We start from the raw sequence: 20,724 nt of genomic DNA, 5'->3' as shown, positions 1-20,724 counted from the left end.
TTTGAAAAAAAACAGCTGTTGAATTTTTTGCCAGGATGAGTTTCATAGTGGGGCCAAATATTTTACACTTTAAGCCCTGAAACCTGCTGTGAACACACCAAACACACAGGTTACCCATTCAACTGACACAGAGTGTAATGTTTACTGCAAAAGAACAGATAGATTCTAATAATGAAGAAGGTAAAGTTGATTATTCTGGACCCCTCAGTTCAAGCATGAACAGTTTGCTTGCTGGACAGTGTTGTATGCAGGGGTGTAGTGCTAGTGTTAGTAGTTAGTGGATCATCTTAAAGTGCTCTAAAAAGTCTTTATGAATCTCAACCGGATTATGCAAACAGCAAGTCATCTATTTTCTCACTTTGAGAAAAAAGTTTTGAAAAAAACGCTGTGCAGTGCGCTCCGTCAGCACAATGATTGTATGCGACCCCCAGAGGATAAATTTGAAATAGTGGTTACTTTTATTGAAAAATTGAAGTTAATGTCTTCTCTGCAATTTTTTCCCTTTGCAAAGTCATTCTGCGGGCTGGATTGGAACATCTGGTGGGCTGGTTTTGGCCCGTGGGCCGCATGTTTGACACCCCTGTTCTATAACATCATTGCCACTTTGTGCTAAAGTAAAGAATTTTCATACAGTTACAATATATATAATGCTGTCTCTGATGTAAAAATAAGTATTGAAGCATATCATTGTTGCAGGTCAGAAGGTTAAGTAGATACATGAACTGGCTAAACTAGCTGCAACTTTCAAATGTGTTTAGTGAAGCAATAAGTGAAACATTGTTTTGTAAAATACAGTTGAGTTCAAGAGGAAAAAGGTTAAAATAACGTTAAAAGATTACAAGAGATTATAATATTATAATCTTCCACCCAAAAGATGAAAATCAAGTCTAAGAGTCTGCTTCTGAAAATAACTGCCCATAACATATTTTTTGTTCCTTCAGTGTGAATATCAAGCTCACAATAGTCAGAGAAGCCTGTTTCCTTTGTGCAGTACATCATTATGCCACCAGGGGGAGAACATAAGCTACAAACATGTCAGTGAGAATCATATTTCTGACTGATAATCAGTTATGACAAGCAAAGTGCAGACTGTGTTTCATCTTTTAGTCCCTCTCTTGTAAAGGTCTGTCACTACAGATCAGAAGTTTGCAGATTAGATAATGATTTGGGGTGGTGTTAGACTGAAGTCCCACTGTCATTACAGGACTTAATAGTGGTTAAGTGTCTTTCTTCTGATAGTGAGAGTTGCTGGGTGTGAAGCTAAGCTGTAGTTGTTTGGAGTGTCTGTTAGAATGAAGGTTTATCTCCACAGTTTTCAAGCATGCAGAAGTGGAACCTCTAACTGCTTGTATGTTTGTTTTTCTATTATTACTCACTTAAGATGTTTGCAGAAGGCGCTTGTACTGAAAAAGGGGGAGATTGTGGATTTGCTCACTTTGCAAATTACAGTTAAGGTGAAATTCACCCACGATTAATTTTTCTTCAGTATATTAAGCTCTTTAGTCTTAGGGTTTGAAGAATCTACATGACTCAGTCATGTTGTTGAAGTGGACATAAGTAATATGTCTTTAAAATGGAAATCTCTACCTCATTTTAAAGATTGAAAAACAGCTCAGGACTACAATTTCAGTCATACAGTTTATCAGGTCTATTTAGCTTCTGTGTCCCTTACGCTGTGAGCATAACAAAACCAGTTTGTTCTCCAAACTTTCTAACATGTTCCTTTTTGATTATCCATGTGGTTCCTCAGGTTCCTTTTCTCCCTTTACCGTATTTTTACTGTTAGATATTTCTGTTTACACCCCATAGACTAAATTACACGATAAACCTTTTTTTTGTACTGATAAAAATCATTGACTGCTTCTGAGTCCTTGCCCTTTATGAATTCACCAAATCTAACAATGGTAGTACAAATGTTAACCTATTTAGCCTTGCATGCTAACTTGAGACCCCCCAAAAAAGGAAAACTCAGTCAGTCTCAATGAGTTGCAGATGTGGGAGAGAGAATAAATGATTTAGGTGAAAGCAAAGGCGAGCAGCTGTTAAAAGTGTACAACAGTACTCTTTTGTTTGACATAAAAGAATAGATACCCAGTGTTTGTACCCTCCAGCCAAGTGCAATGACTGACTTCTGCTTCGCTTTCAGTGAAACTATTGTTGCATAGTAACAGAAATAATTTGGTTGACTTTCAAACAGCCCTTTAAGGGGGTTGGATAATCATTTGGATGGGCAATTTAAGATTTACGTCAGTGGGAAGAGCCCTGATGTCATTAGGGCTTTGTGAGCAATTGGGAAAAAAATGAAATTATAACATTTGATTTACCCTTGTACACTGCAAAACAAAACCCCTCAAAATTACAACATATTTGTGAAGTTTTCTTAGAAAATGTCTCATAACTCGTAATAGCAACATTGACCTGACAAGTCCGGACATTATTCCAAGATATCAAAAGTAAGGTCTTAATTGATTGTAATCAGTAAAATGGCTTCTAATCCAGCAAGAAAAAAAATCTTGAGTCAAGTATTGCATCTCGTTTCAAGGATCTACAAGGATTTTATGTTTTCAAACCTTGAAATAAGTTTTATATCTGGACTTGTATAAATGTGGCTTACATCAAGTGTAGACAGATCTTTTAGCTAGTAATGAGGTAAACACACTTGTAAGGTTTGAGTACTTGCAGTGTATGGATTGGTGTTCATTCAGTGCACACATGCAAAACTGCACTTTTGGCAGCCATTTTCTTTAACCTTAACTACCCTCCTGAACTCAAGTCCACCTTTACTGCACGCTGGTTGGTTGACGTAGATTTTGAAAGCAGAGCCACTCCAGGACTGGTATCTCTCTCTCTCTCTCTCTCTCTCTCTCTCTCTCTCTCTCTCTCTCTCTCTCTCTCTCTCTCTCTCTCTCTCTCTCTCTCTCTCAGTCTCTCTCTGTGTCTGTGTGTGTGTCTGTGTGTGTGTGTGTGTGTGTAATGGGGAGGCACGTAGGATGCAGTTTTTTGTCCTCACCATCTTGAATGTTGCTCGCTCCATTGCACTGATCATGAACTCGATGTATTATGCATCATCTGAACTTAAACCTGCTTTCTGATACTGGCCTACTTCTGTGAGAGCTTTTGGTAAATTGCACAACATTTGTGTCCTGCATAGAGAGTGCCTTTGTTGAAATTGCTCTACTGTTTGATGTCAAACTTGTACAAAGGCTGACATGTAACAGTGCAGTGGCATGGTGAAAAGATGCAAAATATTTGATATGACAGGGGCATGTTTACCATTGTGTTGCATCACCTCTTCTTTTATCAACACACGTTTGGGAAGCAGGGAGACCTGTTTCTAAAGTTTTGAAAGTGACGTGTTGTCCCATTCTTGTCTGATACTTGTGCTCAACACATGGGTCTCTTTGTAGTATATATGGTTCCATAACAAGTCAGGCTTACAGACTGGCCAGTTTGCACCCAGAGTCTTCCACTACAGAACCACGTTGTTGTAATAAGTGCAGAATGTGGTTGGGCATTAAGTTGCTGAAAAATATAAGGAATTCCTGAAAAAGCATAAGGCGTTTTTCCACTGCAGGAACTTTACCCCAGAACTAGGGATTTTATCCCTGAACTACATGCGTTTTGAACGGAGGAACCAGGGTCTAAATTTAGTTCAGGGGTAGATAATCTCCCCCCTGAAAAGCCCCTGCTTGGGGGGGTAGTACTTTTGAAAGGTCCTGGGACTTTCAGTTGAACGTAATGGTGTTTGTGGAGTTAACACAGTTGTTGAAACACAGATGGAGTTCCTGGGAATACTAGTTTAGTTTTTTTTTAAGATTTCAAAATATTATTTTATATAATTTTTTTTCTCCATACATCACTGGCCTGATTTGCACAATCAACCTGGGACTTCAGCCCGCAGACAACGATGGGGGCACAGGAACCTTTTAGTTCAGGGTAAAGTAGTTCTGGGGACTAAAAGACCCCAGAACTCTTGGTCGAAATGCACCTATTGTCTGGGTATGCTCATTGTAGTGTAAGGAATACTAATTCAATAAATCGAGGGTAAATGAATCCCTATCAGTATGCTTGTTTCAGTATTATATATAATGCAACAAATTTGTCCAGTGCAAAAAAAGGTTGGAGGCAATTATCAGTACTCAATAAGAACCTGTCCAGAAGTGCCAAAGCTGTCTCTTCTGCAATTTTTCCAAACATTGACAGTAACTGTCAATTCTCCTGTCTTCATAATACCTCATCTCAGCTCTTCAAAATGCCTCTTTTCATTTTCAGATGTAGCAAAAGTGGGAGGGAATGAATGCATCGCTTTTTGCTGGTGTGATTCAGACCTCAGGTGACCTGCTTGGATAGCACATTAGCTGTATGCAATTTACCCAGTTTCAAAGGTTCAGTGTTCTATATAGTCTGCACAAATCCTTTTTGGGTCAATTATCTGCAGATGAAAGCAATGCGGGTTTTTATTACACCATAGACCATCCAGGAGACAGACAACCCTCCTGAAATCACTGGTTTCTAAAAATTTATTCACTTTCAGACTCTGCATAGTGTCTCAGTGCCTTTGCTTTCGTATAAAAATATTCAAATAAATACATAAATACTGAAAGCTTCACATTTTCAAGACTCCCACATAAAATCTGCCTGGGTTTCCATTTGAAGAACAGAATTGTGATTAATATTATTGAAAAATTATGAATGGAAATGGTGCTTAATACAACTTTGAAGGTAATGGCATAGAGTTTGAAAAGAGAGTTTAATCACAACTTTAAATTCAATTAAAAGAACAGTATTGACAACTACAGGACTACATGTTAGCATGAAGTGTGTTTTTCTGTGCATGAATTAGATATGAGCTCAACATGTGCAACAGAGTACACCTAAATATATTAACTGCATGGAAACCATGCTGTATACTAATCCTGGGAGATGAGGTAATAAAGTCTCATGCATTTGCTTATTTTGTGACTCTTATCAGAGCCAGGTGTTGCACCCGTAAATTCAAAGAGACAAGGTGTGAAAAGAACAGAGAGAGGCAGATTCTTGAACTCTGTGCAACCTCCGAGCTCCTTTGCAAGTTGGTTCTATAGAGCAGCTCCCACCCATTGATATCAGCACCTCGTGGCTTAAATAATTCAGCAGAAATTCTCAGCGCTACTTGATTCTCTGCAGATACTGTACTCCTGGCATTTGATTATGATGAGGAATTGCAGAGTTGCAAAAGAGCACATCCACCAGGTAACATGGAAATAAATGAGAGAGAACACAACAGGCCAAACAGAATGCAGCGGATGCTTTTTATGTTTTTTCTCTTTAGATCTGAATAACTACACAAGGAATACTTGTGTTTCCCTCAAAACAGCAATCAGATTCTTTGTTAAGATGTTCAAGTAAGTAGAATTAGTTTTATACTGATTGGACAACATTACAGTGTACTGCTGCTTTGCAAAACCTCACAGGAGTGAAAATAAACTGCACGATGGGAAGCTCCAGCATCTCTTAATTTAATGCAGATCATTCATCTGGGATGTATTTTAAGCTAATGATGTGTTTTAATGTAATGCATGTTGGAGACAGCTCAAAGGCATCCGAGGCAAAGCTTGTGAAAAATGTTTCACACTATGATCAGCTTTGGCTTTCTGCTTGTAACGGATAATATTAGCATCAAAATGTTTTTTAAGGAGACTGCATCCAAATGAGAGCGCTGTAATGCAAAGTGTGTCCCTGCACAGCACCACAGTGTCAGTTTGTTGACTTTTAGGGAGAGAAAAAAAAATGGGTAACTTCAACTCTGTGTCGCTGTGAGCATGTTTTAAATCAGGTTTCTTCCTTCCCATAAGATGCTTTAGAGATCTGGTGTCCCTCGGGATCAAATTGATCTTTTATGGACATGAAACAAGAGCTGTGAAAAGATATCAAAGAGCATATTTGAATCTGGGAGCCAAGAGGCGGGAAAATTACTGGCTTTGTGAGCCACTTCTGAACATGGATGTAGATTGCATGTGAAATGACTGCTTCGGAACAAAAGAGCCTGTTTTATGCAAGGAGATACCAACAATGGTGATTAAGCCAATTAACTCATGGCTATCTGTAATACTCTTTTTCTCCATTGTTGAGATGGACTGGTATAAATACTGGAAAGCTTATGCATTTTATTCACTCTGTTTGCCAGTGATCAGTTCAATTTTCTTCTTGAGATCTCAACTCATCTTTTCCACCACACAATAAGAAAGCTGGTTCTTCCATCAAACACATTATTTACCCCATTACCCCATTATTATTGTTTACTGCAACTTATTATTACAATATTATTGTTTACTACAACTATTTATGACATTATTATTGTTTACTACAACTTACTGTAATATTATATACCCATATTCATTCATTGTAGTGCTTAATCTGTCATGACCGAACTATAATCACACCATATCAACCTGTCACGAATGAAACATTTTTAATTCTGCCTGTAATTACTGCTATTTAATCTAAATTCCATTTGTAACATTGCATATATATAAATTGTATTCTATCTTAATTGAACTATTTTTATTTTTAATTATTCTGTTTTACTTATTGAAACTTCTTCTTGATTGTACTTATCTCTGGGTTGCTGTAACAACTGAATTCCCCCCTGGGATCAATAAAGTAATATCTTATCTTATCTTATCTCAAGAAAACAAAGCATGTATTTTAACATAATGTGAAAGCCTAATATTAAAGCAATCGAGAAAACAAAACAATAAACTGATCACAATGATAGGCCAACAATATGCCCTGCTGCTATTACCCAAACAAATAAGGTATGCCTATATCCGTCTTCAGTGTGCTTTTGGGATACAAGTTATTATCATCTGAGGTTTACAAGAGATCTCTACAAAACAACTGACACTCTCTATCACAGGAAATCTGAGTAAATCAAATGTATGGATGCATGTCTGCTTAGGGCTTCAGTAGTATTCCAAAAAGAGCAAACCACCCTCAAAATCCCTCACACAATCAAGCAAATCCCCCAAAATAGTGTCTGAGAAAATGGAAAAGGTGCTCATTAAATGAGGTACAAAGCAAAACAATCTGACTTGCTAAACAGTGCATTAAACCTGCATTGATTTGACTGTTTACTGCTTCATATCTTGCCTGACATTTATATCCACTCATAGATTTAATCAGCATCAACCCTACTGTAATATTCTCTCTGATGTGACACCTTTAATAGAAGATATTTGTAAGGCAGATGTAACACCGGCATCTCTCCGCATCACAGGACTACTCCATTAATTCAGTTTGCATAACATGAAAGAAGAGTTCTATAAACTTTCCTCTCTTTCATGGATGTCAACGACGGGAAAAAGTTGTGTTTTGCATGAGATTTGAGCGATAGTGTGTGTAATGGATTCTCACAGTGTTCAGTATCACTAAGGGAACAACTGTTGCACTATTGTAAACGTTACAACCTTGAGTGAAATCTCTGTTCTGACTCGTATAAAGCAGGTTCACAACATGGTTTATCTCATAAGATGGTTTCCTCAGCTGATAGAGCCTTTTGTACCTTTGTGTGGGAATGACCAGAAATCATTAAGTTACACAAACATTTTTATGCATTTGTAAAAGTCACAAATAATGTCTACTTTGATCCAAATTTGCAGTCAGATACTTATTTTAAGAATCTTCAGGTTTTCTGTCGTAAACAATAGAAGGTGGAGGATTGTCTGAGATCTTTCTAAAGTTATTTCTGTGTCAGTGTTATGTAAAACAGACAGATGTCCTGTTAGTCATTTTAGTAGTTATAAGAAAAAGAATAATCCTCTTCACAGTAGTATCTTACACTTCACTTATTGAGTAAAGCTGGCTGAGGTGACACCTGAGATGTGGTTGAAAGCACTCAATCAAAAGTAATGGGATCTTTGAACTTAACCCTCTGTTGCTTTTAAAAGTGAGGGATGAACATCTCTGCAGATGTAAGCAAATATTATTTACTTTTATTACCAGACAGAACAATTTCCAACCAATCTGCAAATCAAACACCTTTGACTTTTATTCAATCCATGTAAGGACATCAGAGATGCATTTTGAAACAAACAACAACATGGTATTAATCCAGTGCAGTCAAGATAAGACTTTTTTTAAACTGGCGGCTGGTTCATAAATCTTTCACCCCCATGTGAGATAAGGCCTCGTCTGATTTGTCAGACTGTTGTGACTCTCATGACCAGCTCTCGTGTGCTATTGCTGGGTTGGCTGCGGACCTCTGGCTGCCTCAGTTGGCTGAGGAGGTGGAGGATGTTGTAGGAACAGTGTTGGTCCGGCACTGTGCTGCCGCTGCTTGGGTCCACATGTGTTCCCAGCCCCCCCTGTACCGCCGTCACCACAGTTGTAGAAGTGGAGCCGGCGGCTGTTGAGGCTACCACCATCAGCGAGGAGGTGGAGGTGGACACTCCTAGGTCAGTCTGAAAGCCCGGGCTGGGCTGAGACAGAGTTCTGTCCACAGAGATTTGCTTCAGGTCATCACTGTCCATCGACTTATCATAGTTCAGGACTTTCCACTGCTGGTTCACAGCCTGCCAGCGGTGGAAGATTCGAAACACAGACGGTCCCTCATGGACGATTAATGCTGTGAAGATCAGAGCATCAATTAGACAATGTCAGTGTCTGGCAGCGGACTTTATGACACAACAAAGTGATTTATATCTCTGCAGTAGTAGATTCATTGTGTTAAAGCCTGCAGGAGGTTATAGTTTGGGGAGCAGCAGAACAAAACAACTCATCTTTAAAGTTCAGCACCATAACCTGCAGATAAGATCTCTATTTCTTATAAAAAATTGTAGACATGGAACAACTTATGACACAGCAAAACTCCTCACTTTTGTTGTTGGTTAGCAAAAATTATGGATCCGGTCTCTGGGGTTGTTCAATAACATCTTATCACAGTTTAAAATTGCTTATTGATTTGGGTTCATTGAACTTAGTATGTGGAAAATTGAAATCAATCTGCGGCAACAAATGCTCTGACCCCATCTTTTTGACAGCTTTTTTATGTAGAGGGAAATACGGCATGGTGGAGAGTCTTTTATATCCACTCTCTTTTAACAGATGTTTTCTGTCATAGCCGGCCGCTACAACAAGTACAAGTCGAGCAGTGTGTAGAAGGCTTATACCTATCATACAGACTTTGAATCTTTTCAGTCTTCGCATCCTTTAATTTAGTTATAAAGTTAATAATCCAGAGGTCTAATAGGTAACATTTCACTGAGTGATTGCAAAAACTACAGAGAGAGACAACTGCTGAATATGTGAATTTTGTAATTCCCACCCTCTTCTATATATACAGAGTTCATTGAAAAACCCAGTCCCTCCTCTTCAGCTGTTTCTCTCCCACTCAAACTTTGCACATGAGAAAAGTCAGGGCTTTGCTCTTTAACATCTGCCAGGTGACAAGTTAATCTCTGTTAAGTGCAGAGTTAATGACTCGGCAGTCAGTCCTCGCCACCAAGCCGGAGACAATCAATCTGCTCTTCCTCTCATCCCCCTGTCTGCTGCTGTGACAGTTAGACTTTTTCCTAATGTGAGATGCCATCACGCTGTCTCTCCAAACATGCGGCCCCCCCGGGCTGCAGAGGAGGACAGTAGGCTAAAGTGGATTCTACAAGTTTCAATGTTGACATCCACGCAAATCCAAAAGATGGTTCCTGCACCTTTTCCCCTCTTGTGTTATGTCAGTGCATCATGGTCTTCAAAGTGCTCATGAATTTTGTGCTGCAGCTTTTATTGTAGAGAGAAACAGACTTTAATGTATGCTATGGAAACCACTTCAGCCGCTGCAAAGCTGGATTCATGTTTTATTGATAAAGTAAGCTGCAAGCATTCCATCATCTTTAATATCTTTACTGTAACATAGTGAATCTTACAAAATGCTGTATGCAATACAAATTATGAGCCAGTGTCACGTGACGAGACTCCCCACACTCAGTATTGGCATGAATTAGTTGGTATTGATTTGTTGCATTGATTGTCAATAGTTCAGGGCATTCACAATAATTTGTGCTCAGCCTGTGGGCATAATTATTGATTCTACTCAACACCTTTGGCATTTTATTTGTTTTGCTTGTTGAATGCATAATGAACTGAGAACAATGTAACCATACCAGAGACACTCATTATCACTCTCAGTATTTAAATGCCCACACTCACTGCAAAAGAAGAACTAACAAATGTACCACACTGAAATTCAATCTAGCAACTCACCGATGCAGACGACATCCATGAAGCCGTACATGCCGTAGCAGATCTGAAAGAGCAGATCTTGTCGCTGCCAGCGGGCTGACGGGCTGAAGGATGACCACACCAGCCAGGAGATACTCGCCATGAGGAACAGGGAGCCCAAGATGGCTGCTGCTATCTGCACTTTCTCGATCACTGTCAGAGAGATGGCCTGCCACTGGAGAGAGAGACAGATCACACTACAGGTTAGCTCTTTTCACTCATTCTTATTTCCTTCTTAACTTTACTGAGTACTTTGAAAACCCTTTGTGGGACACGAATGAGAACAAGAGAAACAGAAGAGCACTGGTTTAATTTAAAACATCCATATGATGGATTAATGAGGCTGATAGTCAAATTCCTAAACTGTTAAATTAGAACAAAAGCACCATATTCAAAAAAGCTAAACTTTTAAATTATTTGTATCCAGCATTTTGTTGAACATCTGCAAATTGAGACTTGTTCACATCAGGGAATACTACAGCTGACTCTCAGTATATGAAGCATAATATCTGACAATATCAGCAGGATTTCACACAATTAAAAAAACGTTCTTGTGCATTCACAAAGGACCCAATCATATCACCAGAGTCTAAAACAGAGAGAAAAGATGTTTCTGAAATCTTTCTGTTCTGGAGAGCAGAAAGAAAAAGGCGTGTTTAATTCAAGAACATCATTCCTTTAAAGCTAAATTTCTCGCTTTGTGACCAGAGCACCACTAGAGTCAGAGTGAAGACAGTGTAATTCCTGAAAATAGTGTCTAAGGTGTTTTGTGCTAAATAAAATTTGATATGAAAACCTAAAATGCATCTAAATGAGTCCCAGAGCAGGAGGGCCTGAGGCTATCTTCTTGTTTGCCAATAAACCCCAACAAATCTGGCAATACAGACATTTTAGCACTCTGTGTTTTTTCCTTTTCATCACACTGTGAACTTGTTACAGCCTCCTCGATCTAGGAACCACAAATCACTGTTTCTAATGCCTCTCTTTTGCGTTTCAACATCTTAAATGGCAGCCTGTATGCCTGCAGCTCACCTGTAGTGGGTTCTTGGTGCTGATGGCAATGACCTGATATTTGTAGTAGCAAAGCTCACAGGCCCAGGACCCTCTCTCACTGATCCACTTGATGAGGCAGGGCTGGTGGGTGCAGCGAACTGACCCACTGCACCGGCACGGGCTCAGGAGCTCCCCCTGTAGGACAAAGGCAGAAACAGTTAATACGGGCAACTCAGGACATGATTTTTCATACTTCTGCTCATTTAGACGTTTAAATACATGTTTTTTTTTAAGTTGACATTCATCACAATTCTTGCTTGGAGGATATTTGCTACTACTGGTGACACATGAGCCTTGCTACCAGTGCAGTGTGGTGAAGAAAAAGGATTTGCTCTGACTTGACTTCAGCTTAAGAGCAGACTTTGTAGTGATTTGTGATTCAGAAAGTAAAATGTATTTCCCCATGGCCATCATCGACCGGCTGACACTTTTGCTTAATAGCCTTTTTTTTTCATGCAATATACTCTGGGTTACACTATACATACATTTATATGTCTTTGCAGTTCTCTGTGCTTTCTTGCTTATTGATTTTCAGAGAGCTTTGCATGCACAGTCAGCCGAGCTAACGCACACACAAACACACACACATGCACACACAGGGTACACGGCACTGCACAGTCATATTATAGCAGAACACCAGTTCAGGTGTGAAATGAGAGCTTTGCCTCACACCTAGTTGACAGGCACAATGCTTGATTACCAGTAGCTTTGAAAAGGGGAGGATTAGTCACTGAAGCTTCTGTCAGAGAGCAAACCCCAACAAAGCTGAAAAATGCTGCGCTGCTACAGGGAATTTAGCTGTCACATGTATGAAAATATTTTTTTATAGTTCCAAATATATGTTACTTCAAAAGAAATACATAATTTTACCTTTTAGTCACTCTCTCCTCTTCCTACCCTCGCTGTTTTCATTCTCTACTTGTAACTGATCTCTATCACGGTGAATGCAAGTCTGCTGGTATGGCACCTTTCAACAACAAGGTCATTTAAAACCATTTACACAAGACATAAGAGGCATTGAGATGAGAAGCATGCAGCAACACAAAAGGGTTACATATAAATGCAATGTGGTGCAAGGTATGAATGAGAAGTCTTAAGTATTAAGGTAAACTTCGGAATATTCAGTGCTAAGACGAGAACCATTTAGAGCCTGTTTCAAAAAACCTTCATGTTGAAGCAGGTCTTGAGTTTGTACACAGAAAAAGAACGTTGCTTCTCCATGTAAAGTCTGATTGTGTTGTGACCCTGAAGAATTATGTGCTTCCTAAGTTGAATGAAGTATTTCTAAAAGCAATGACAAGAACTGAAGACTGAATAGATGTGACCCACCCCTGGGTCTTAGATACAACTTTAGCAGCTGTCTGTTCGACCTGTAAAGGTGGTTCAGATGAGCTATTTTTGGGGGCTAAATGACTACTTATTTTTGAAGGAAATGCCCAAAGAAGTCTTTACTATTTGCAGAAGATCTAATACCATCCACTTGGAAACACTTTTGACACAGCCTGTAGGGAGAATATCAAAAGCGAGGGAAGAGGATTTCAGATGTGACACAATTTCTTCCAAGGTTTTACAGTCAACAGAACCTCATCAACTAAAGTGACATTTAGAAATTCATTAAATTTGGCATCACAGGCTTTTCACTTAACAGCAATATGTGCTCAGTCATATCCTTAAACAGAAAATATTCTTAAGTCCTATTCAGCCTGAGGAACAAATGAGATTTATAAGCTCTCACCCTGGGCCCCAAACTCATTAAAATATATTACTACTCATGTCATATCCGATATGATAACCAAAAAGATGGAGCCCAGCTCTCTTTTAAGGTCCTGACCTGCAGTTAAAGAAACCTGGATCTATAAAATTCAAAGCAGGACCTTCTTGTACATACCCTTTAATCTTAATGAGACTGAACAAAAGCCCTGTAGTGAATGAAAAATAAATTAGCCAGACCCTTCTGCTGCAAGAGAGCTCTCCTCTCTAAGCTGAGGCATTCACTCTCTAAGCCATGGTATTGTTCATTCAAAACTGAATATAACCCGCGCCCCTATCTACCCCGAACAAGGCTTAGAAGATGTAGGAAGGAATGCAAATTGCAGTGAGTTTCCAAATTATTTGTCCACACCGCCACTGTGCTGACATCTCTGACAGACAGAGCAGCGCCCCGGTCGAGGAGAGAGGAGGGGAAAAGCATGGATCTGGAGGAGAAAAGGCCCATCTACAGATGGTCAGGGTGGGAGTGTATTGGCAGGAGCACTAGAACACTTCTGCCGTGTCCAGTGGGACTCAGACCGCTCACTGTGACTGGCCTGATTGCAGCCAAGAGCTGAAACCTAGATCAGTCCAGTACAACTGAGGCTGGAGAGAGAGTAAGAGAGGCTGATAACAAATGTGGCATTACAGCCCACGCAAACAGAAAGTGATAACTAAATGTCCTTTTGTTGATCAAACAGCAAATATCATTGAAAAAATAACACATTAGAACAATGTATTAAAAAAAGAGCATGACAAACTTGGCTGAGATTTTCCCTTCTTTGTGCTGTATTTTCCTTAAAACACCTCAGTGCACCCAATTTTCTCCTTATAAAATTGGATCAACTCCCAACGTACATAATGACATGAAACTAAATTAGAGATGGCTATTCACATTTATTAAGGATCTGGAATCAATGAAAGTGAACCCTATCAACTGGAAGAGAAGGGAAATTGTGTTTAAATAAAGCAGCTCCCAAAGAAACTGAATGAAGCAGTTTCTATAATAGCGGGTGACACTGAAGCTACGAGCATTTCTTTTTTTATAAGAACAATCTATACTGCAGTGATCCAGAAAAACACATTTTAACCATACTCAACAAGTTAGAGGTGAAAGAGGGACAATCTAGGAAAAAATACAGTCATATAATCTCAAATTGATTTACCTTTATGGGCCATTCATAAAGCCGATGCTGGGAGCGCGCTACTCATTGCTATTTTACAGGAACCATTAGGCTTATAGTGACAGTTAAAGCCTCTTTAAAAGTAATTGAATTGAAGAGCTACCAGAATTTACAATCTAAAATTATGAATTAACAGCTCGTAGACCTCAGCTTGGTAAAAAAAAAAGTATACTTATGTAACTTGTTTATAATCCATTCCCAACAAATGGCAGAGGAGCCATCCAATGATAGATAAGGAGAGCAAAGTGCCTCTGCACAGCGGGGCCATATAGAAAGAATGATGCTAACTTGACCCCTCAAGGCTTCTCATTGTGCCTCAGACAAACACACTGTGCAAGTGCATTATGTGTGTTGTGATTTAGAGGGGCAAAGCCAGCATTTTTTCTAAGCAGCAGAGACTCGCACATTCTCAACATGCTGCTGAGGGTGAGGACAGGACAGTAGAAGCATCAGCCCTAAAGGCCACTTGGATGTAATAGTGCATGACACTTCAGGAGAGGATGCCTGATGCACGGAAATATTTCATGACATTTCTTTGTATATTTCTTTTTAAGTTTCTTTTTCATAAGTTTATTCACTACTGGATTATTTCCTGAAAATCTGCAATGGGATACAGAGAAATTGCTTTTTCTTTGAGTGACGAGGTCGTAATCAAGACTGAAAGCACAAGCTTGAATAAAGAAAATGCAGCTGTAAAGCTTCTCGCTGACCTTAAATGCAAACGGTAATGGGTTGAAATGTGTCTCAAGTAAGCTGTCTATGAAAGTCACATAAATAATTGGGTTTCTGCTCTAGAAGACACATTGCTTCTTCTCATTTCATTTGACATTGACTCAGTTGTTTATTATACTCTGTAATATCTGGGCATGTCACCTGTTAACTCCGACAGAGGCAGTATGCTTTAACAGCTGAGTTAACCATTTTTCTAATCTTAACACAAATTGTAAATGTCCATACATTCATTTAAAGACTTGTTAGTTTTGTGTTATTTTCATGGGCATACTGCTCTTGGAGCTATCCCTTCATTGTGTGTATCTAATGTACAAGATTAAAGTCAAAATCCACTGTGCGTTCCATTGAGTTCATTATAAAATTACAGGGTTTTAATTTGAAATTCCCTGCATTAAAGCCATGTTACGCATGCCGAAAAACAACAAGCCTTTGGTTGTGAGTTACCTCAATGAAAAGGGCACCAAATACCAACATGAACTCGATTACACAGAGTTATTGCATCGTTTGCTGTCATATTAAATCATCAGAGTGAATTCACTTTTCAGTGGTTGCCTCTGTCAGAGACTCAAGGCCGTTTTCTATTGGGATGCTCCAGGAAAGCGATGCCTCTGCTCCCTTCTTTACTCTTCCTCGAGTATCTCAGCCTTGGAGAAAGAAGTGTTTTGGAGGTGGATTGTCAAATCAGATACTCGCTGCCTTGGTCTATGTGACGTCCTGGAGGCTAAGGCAGAACAGAGGATAACTAATGTCCTCACTTCCTGTATCAAACAGTGACACACAGACAGTCCACTCATCTTTCTTTTCAAATGGAGCCTCATTCTCCTTGTACCCATTTACACCTCAGCAGATCCATATCTGGACTTCACCCAAGCCAACAGCAGAGATGACAGGAAAAGGAAGAACGCTGATAGATAAGAACTTGAATAATGATAAGACGGCACCAAATCAAGTGCTATTGACTAGCTGCAATGTCTCAAGGAGGCATCGATGAGATGTGTTGGAGGAGGCCATGGGAAATACTGCAAATTTTCAAGTTGGTACTTTGTATGCACTGCGGTGAGCCGACTATCTGTGGAGTTTTTGAAAAGAGAAAAAAAACGAGGATGAGGCCTTGTTTTCAATCTCCTAAGTAGACCCCATGTCAGTAATAATTACAAAGTCTGGGCTCAGAGGTGGAATGATGCACAGAATTGCTCTTGGAGTAATTAGTTGATGAAACATAGAGAGATTACAGGCCATACACAGTGCAATGACCATGAAATGATACAGTAAATCTGCTGCTTGGGTAAAGAAAAATCAACCACTAGTACAGACTGCAGGATAAAAGTTATGTTCTACACGTCGGCTATCACGCTTCACATTTCTTGATCGTCCCTACCTCCATTACTAATTGGTAAGGTGTGACATATTCGTCAATGTGGTTTCAAAGGCTCTGTCAAACAGTGGAACTAATGTGTCTGCAAATTGCCAAGAGCCAGTTTCTCTGTTATAAACTAATAATATTTATTGCTGCACACCTCAGCCAGCTTCTCTCAGATTTCCCTCTCCTGATTGATGTAGTGTGACATTATCATCGATATGGCCCAAAAGATGGATGCATGCTGAGTGATTTACTTGGCGCCTCTTCCCTTCTGTTCTGTGCACGTTATCATTATTACTTTTTTCTCTGTATCCTGGTGGTGAGTGTGAGCAGCAAAGTGAGAGGTATTATTTGATTTTTTTCCACGCATGTAATGCGTCAATATGAATTCACAGTGCTTGGCTATAATGAGTTGTTACTGCATCTCGGTGTATCCTCCACACTTGTCAACCATGGGGATAAGGTCTTTCATTATCCTCCCACTGCGAGTTATAGCTGTCTTTTTAAGCCATGCAATGGACTGACTGCAGGATGCAGAAAGATCCCTGCTCAGAGGGCTCTCAAGCAGCGTGGATACCCTAATAAAACACTGCTGGTTAGGTTTCTTCACTGGAGAAGAAGCTTGACCAGGGCATGTAACAGAGAGAACCAGAGGCTCCACAATGGGATTTGCATGTGCAACATTCATGTTTGTATGCTACTTGGATTGAGGGATTTAATTCAAACTAAATATATCAGCACATTTTTAAACCTTCAAATAAGGTGTTAGAAAGTATTAGCAGTGCTAATGTGTTCATTTGACACTGCCTCCGTTACAAGCATGCCTTATTTGAAAATATTGTGGATAACATTTCCCTGGACTTACATGTTCTGGTCCTTGGAAGCAGATCCTGCACACAGGCGTCCTGAAGCCACTCTCCGTGTAGCTGGTGAGGGAAAACCTCTCTTCCAGTTTGCCCTTTGAGCAGTCATCAGAGGAGCTACTGCAGCCGCGCAGGGCTGCCGACAGCTCTGCCGCATCCACCCATCCCGACACCGGTCGCTCTCCACCCGGTGGCCCGGTGGCTCCTGCAGCAGGTGGTGCAGCGCGGTCCCCCGCATGTTGGTTGCTCCGCGTTAGCGTGTTGTTGTTGTCGGGGACGGTGACGCCTGTTTCATGGCTTTCCGTTGTTTGGCCGCTCATGGGGGTCAGCGAAGGCAGCGGTGTCGGCGGTGCCGGTGGCCCGAGCAGGAGCACCCTCAGGTCACCGAGCAGGACGCAGCAGCGGCTCTTCAGCATGCCCTGGCTGCGCAGCATTAGGCTGTCTCCGGCCAAAAACTCACAGCACCATGCAAAGGTGCTGGAAGAAATCAGCATGTACTATATGTGTCCCCGGCATGAGAAAACAGTTCTTCATATGTGGTGGGGAGGGAAAGTGGGAGCAGAGGGTGCGTTTTCCTGTGATTGTTGGGTTAAAACAGCTTTTTAGTTTTCTTTGTTGATATTTTTAAATTGATAATCTTTTACTGTCTTTCCTCCAGAATGTAAATCCAAAAGGCAAATAAATCCCATCGATGCAAACAAGTGTCTGAAGCCATTAAGTTCAATAAATGGAACAGCTAAAAGAAGAAAGTCAAATGTTAGATTGATAGGAATATGCATTCAAGTAACAAGGCTGTGGCCCGTTCACTCAGTGCCCACTGTCATTTCATGGCCTTAATAGTCTGCCTGCTCTGTTCAACATAAACTATCTCGACAGGCTTCTCCCTCCAGATTCACGACGAGCCCAGAAACCCAAGAATCATAGCTGCCTATGGCACAATGGACTGGTACTAGACTACAATACAAAATGTCAGCGCTCACTCTTAAAATTCAAATATTTTAACAACACATAGCGCCTAAGACAGCAGCAGAGCTCAGATTACTGTCGACGTCTTGAAAGGCAATCGATGGCGTGCCATGTTAGGAAGCGAAATCTGTCTTACCTGGAGAGCTACCCCGATTTCTATACGACTCACAGTTTCGGGATTTTTCTCACAGATCCCCAGCAAGACTGCAGGTCGCTGGCAAGTCAGCGTGAGGCTTACATCCCCAATTATCGAATTTCCATGTCCGAGGAACAAGCCGGTGGGTTTAAATCTCCGCTATAATCCAACACGATTGTCGGACTGTCCTGCTCAGGGTGAAAGCATCCGTAGCCCTGGATTCTCCTGTGATCATTGGCTGCTGAATCGGTGCTGCAGCTTCAGCACCATGATTCCTGGGACAGCTCCCAGACGCCACACGTCACCAGCGCACGGTGATGCAAGCAGCCAACTCATTACTACAACTACGGACGGAGACAAACACGCAGGGACATGGTTAATTACTTGTTTTAGTTAAGCAGTCCATCGTTATTGAAGGAGTCAATAAGTTAAAGGTGACATTAATGTTTACTTCCTTTCATCGTGCAAACAGAGAGTAGAAAGTTAAGTTGTAGCAGTCAATAATCAATATCAAACAATTCAATTATTAGGCAGCATAAGGCAAACATAAATTATTGATAACAGCTAAATAGTGTCATTTTGCTCAACACATATATCAATTACTTTGGAAGTTGCTTAAGCCTTACAAATTGCCATGTCTAAACATGATAAATTACAGACTTAAATTAAGCAGCCACTGAAAGCCCATTATTTTAACATTTTTGTCAACAGAAAATACAAAAATGAAGAGAGATGTAGGATGGCAGGAAGAGCTGCTACTAAGGTGTATTTTCATGAGAAAAAAATGCTATCTTAATCTGACGGATAACCGGATTAATCGGTTAATCGCGTGTCTCAAGTGGCAGTGAAAAGACAAATATGCACCTCACAAGTTCCAAACGCCGGACTGGGTCCAGCTAACAGTTATTTGCTCTGTCGGACAAGCAGCCAACAGATATCCAGAGTACTATTGTAAGACTAAAAAACTAAAGTAAGTTTTTAAATTTCTGTATTTGAAAAAAATTACTGATTAATTGATATTTAAAGGTCTTGCAGAATGATTAACCACTCTAGCACCACAATGTTGCATACCAAATGGTAAGAATAAATAATCGAAAGTAGTGACAAAATGACCTAATTCCTTTTACTATATCACCATGCAAGCTGTGTTGTATCAATACGTGTAATATATCAAGGTGACAGCATCTTAAAGAGGTGGTATTATGCTTTTCATAGGCTATTTTACATAGTCTACAAATATTAAGTAAAATAGATGACAAAGCTAACTTGGGTAAAGTTTCAAATTTTAGAGTAAGCGTGTAACCTGGTTGCTCTGAACACCTTGTTCAAAAAATAAAACAAAAATTAAACTGGAGGAACACAAGATTTACCCAAGTATTGGCTTCAGTGATTTGGATGCTAAATCTCCTTTAGAAAGTAACAAACATACCAAACAGGAACTTCTTGCTCTGTTCTTTAATGCTGGGGATTTTTTTTGTTCCTTTCCAAGCTTTCCAGGACAGATTTGGGGTCCACAACATTTGCCGTTATTTCATAATTTGTCATTTTAAACAAAGAATCCAATTTAGTAACATGGCAACAGTGGAGGAGGCTGTTGGGTTCCAAAGTGCTGGTGTGGGGGGACTTAAAGAGATGGTAACTGAAGTGTTTCAGACAGAGGCTGAAATGAAGGTTTTCAGAGATACCAGCCTGATTAGTTTTGTTGAGCTGTAATTATGTAAAGCTGCTACAAAGCTTAAGCATAACACCCACTCTTTAAGGTAGAGGCAGGATTGTAATAGCCTTGTTGTTGGTTATCAGCTACATACTTTTTTATACTGTTTGGTGTTTAACAATGTATGAATATAAGCAGATCCTAAGAATTTAACTCAGAGGTAAATACTTGACTACTGGGGTTGACTCTAAAGATACTGATAATATAAACTCACAGTAGGGTGTGAAAAGAGAAAGGTGAGTGAACTTTTAGGCAAGACGGACATAAAGGAAGACAGTGTAGAGTTATTACCTGACCTATCAGGGCAGCTGCGTGTCTTGATTGAATAACTGCGATGAACACTGTTTTTAACTTGTCAGAATAAATTCCTATAGACTGCTGGTCGGGTTAGTTGTCATAGTGTAAACATTTAATAAATAACAAACAGTGTGTTTCAATAATCAAAATAAGTTTGGTTTTTTTGAGACACAGTTTACAGATTTCAGAGGTTTTACTTGTCGACAAAAAAGCAACACCGTAGTGTAAGTCATTGATTTGAAGTCCTGCTTGAGTAAAAAGTAACTAAGACTGATAGCTATGTAGTGTTGCATTCCTCTGTACACATTGTTCTACAGCTGGTTGAAATAAGACAACTGATCCACTTAACAGCAGGTCACTAACTAGTTTTTCGTATCATTCAAGCACTTTTGTCGGTGTATATTGTCTTGCTGTGT

The 20,724-nt window shown here is 39.9% G+C and overlaps 1 protein-coding gene across 1 annotated transcript; it reads right to left on the bottom strand.

Moving 5' to 3' along the window:
• Nucleotides 1–8,005: 8,005 nt before the first annotated feature.
• On the bottom strand, nt 8,006–19,999 carry march4 (membrane-associated ring finger (C3HC4) 4). Its single transcript, XM_034694118.1, has 6 exons — nt 19,727–19,999; nt 18,298–18,641; nt 17,198–17,931; nt 11,287–11,442; nt 10,237–10,429; nt 8,006–8,605 (listed from the first exon to the last, which is right to left on the bottom strand). The coding sequence occupies exons 3-6, from the start codon at nt 17,687–17,689 to the stop codon at nt 8,181–8,183; spliced, it is 1,266 nt and encodes a 421-aa protein (XP_034550009.1). The 5' UTR covers nt 17,690–17,931; nt 18,298–18,641; nt 19,727–19,999; the 3' UTR covers nt 8,006–8,180.
• Between the last annotated feature and the right edge of the window lie 725 nt (nt 20,000–20,724).

This window comes from Notolabrus celidotus, chromosome 10, assembly GCF_009762535.1.
Source record: "Notolabrus celidotus isolate fNotCel1 chromosome 10, fNotCel1.pri, whole genome shotgun sequence".
Classification (NCBI taxonomy): domain Eukaryota; kingdom Metazoa; phylum Chordata; class Actinopteri; order Labriformes; family Labridae; genus Notolabrus; species Notolabrus celidotus.
Note: the sequence above shows the minus strand (reverse complement) of the source record. Positions and strands in the feature narration are given on the sequence as shown.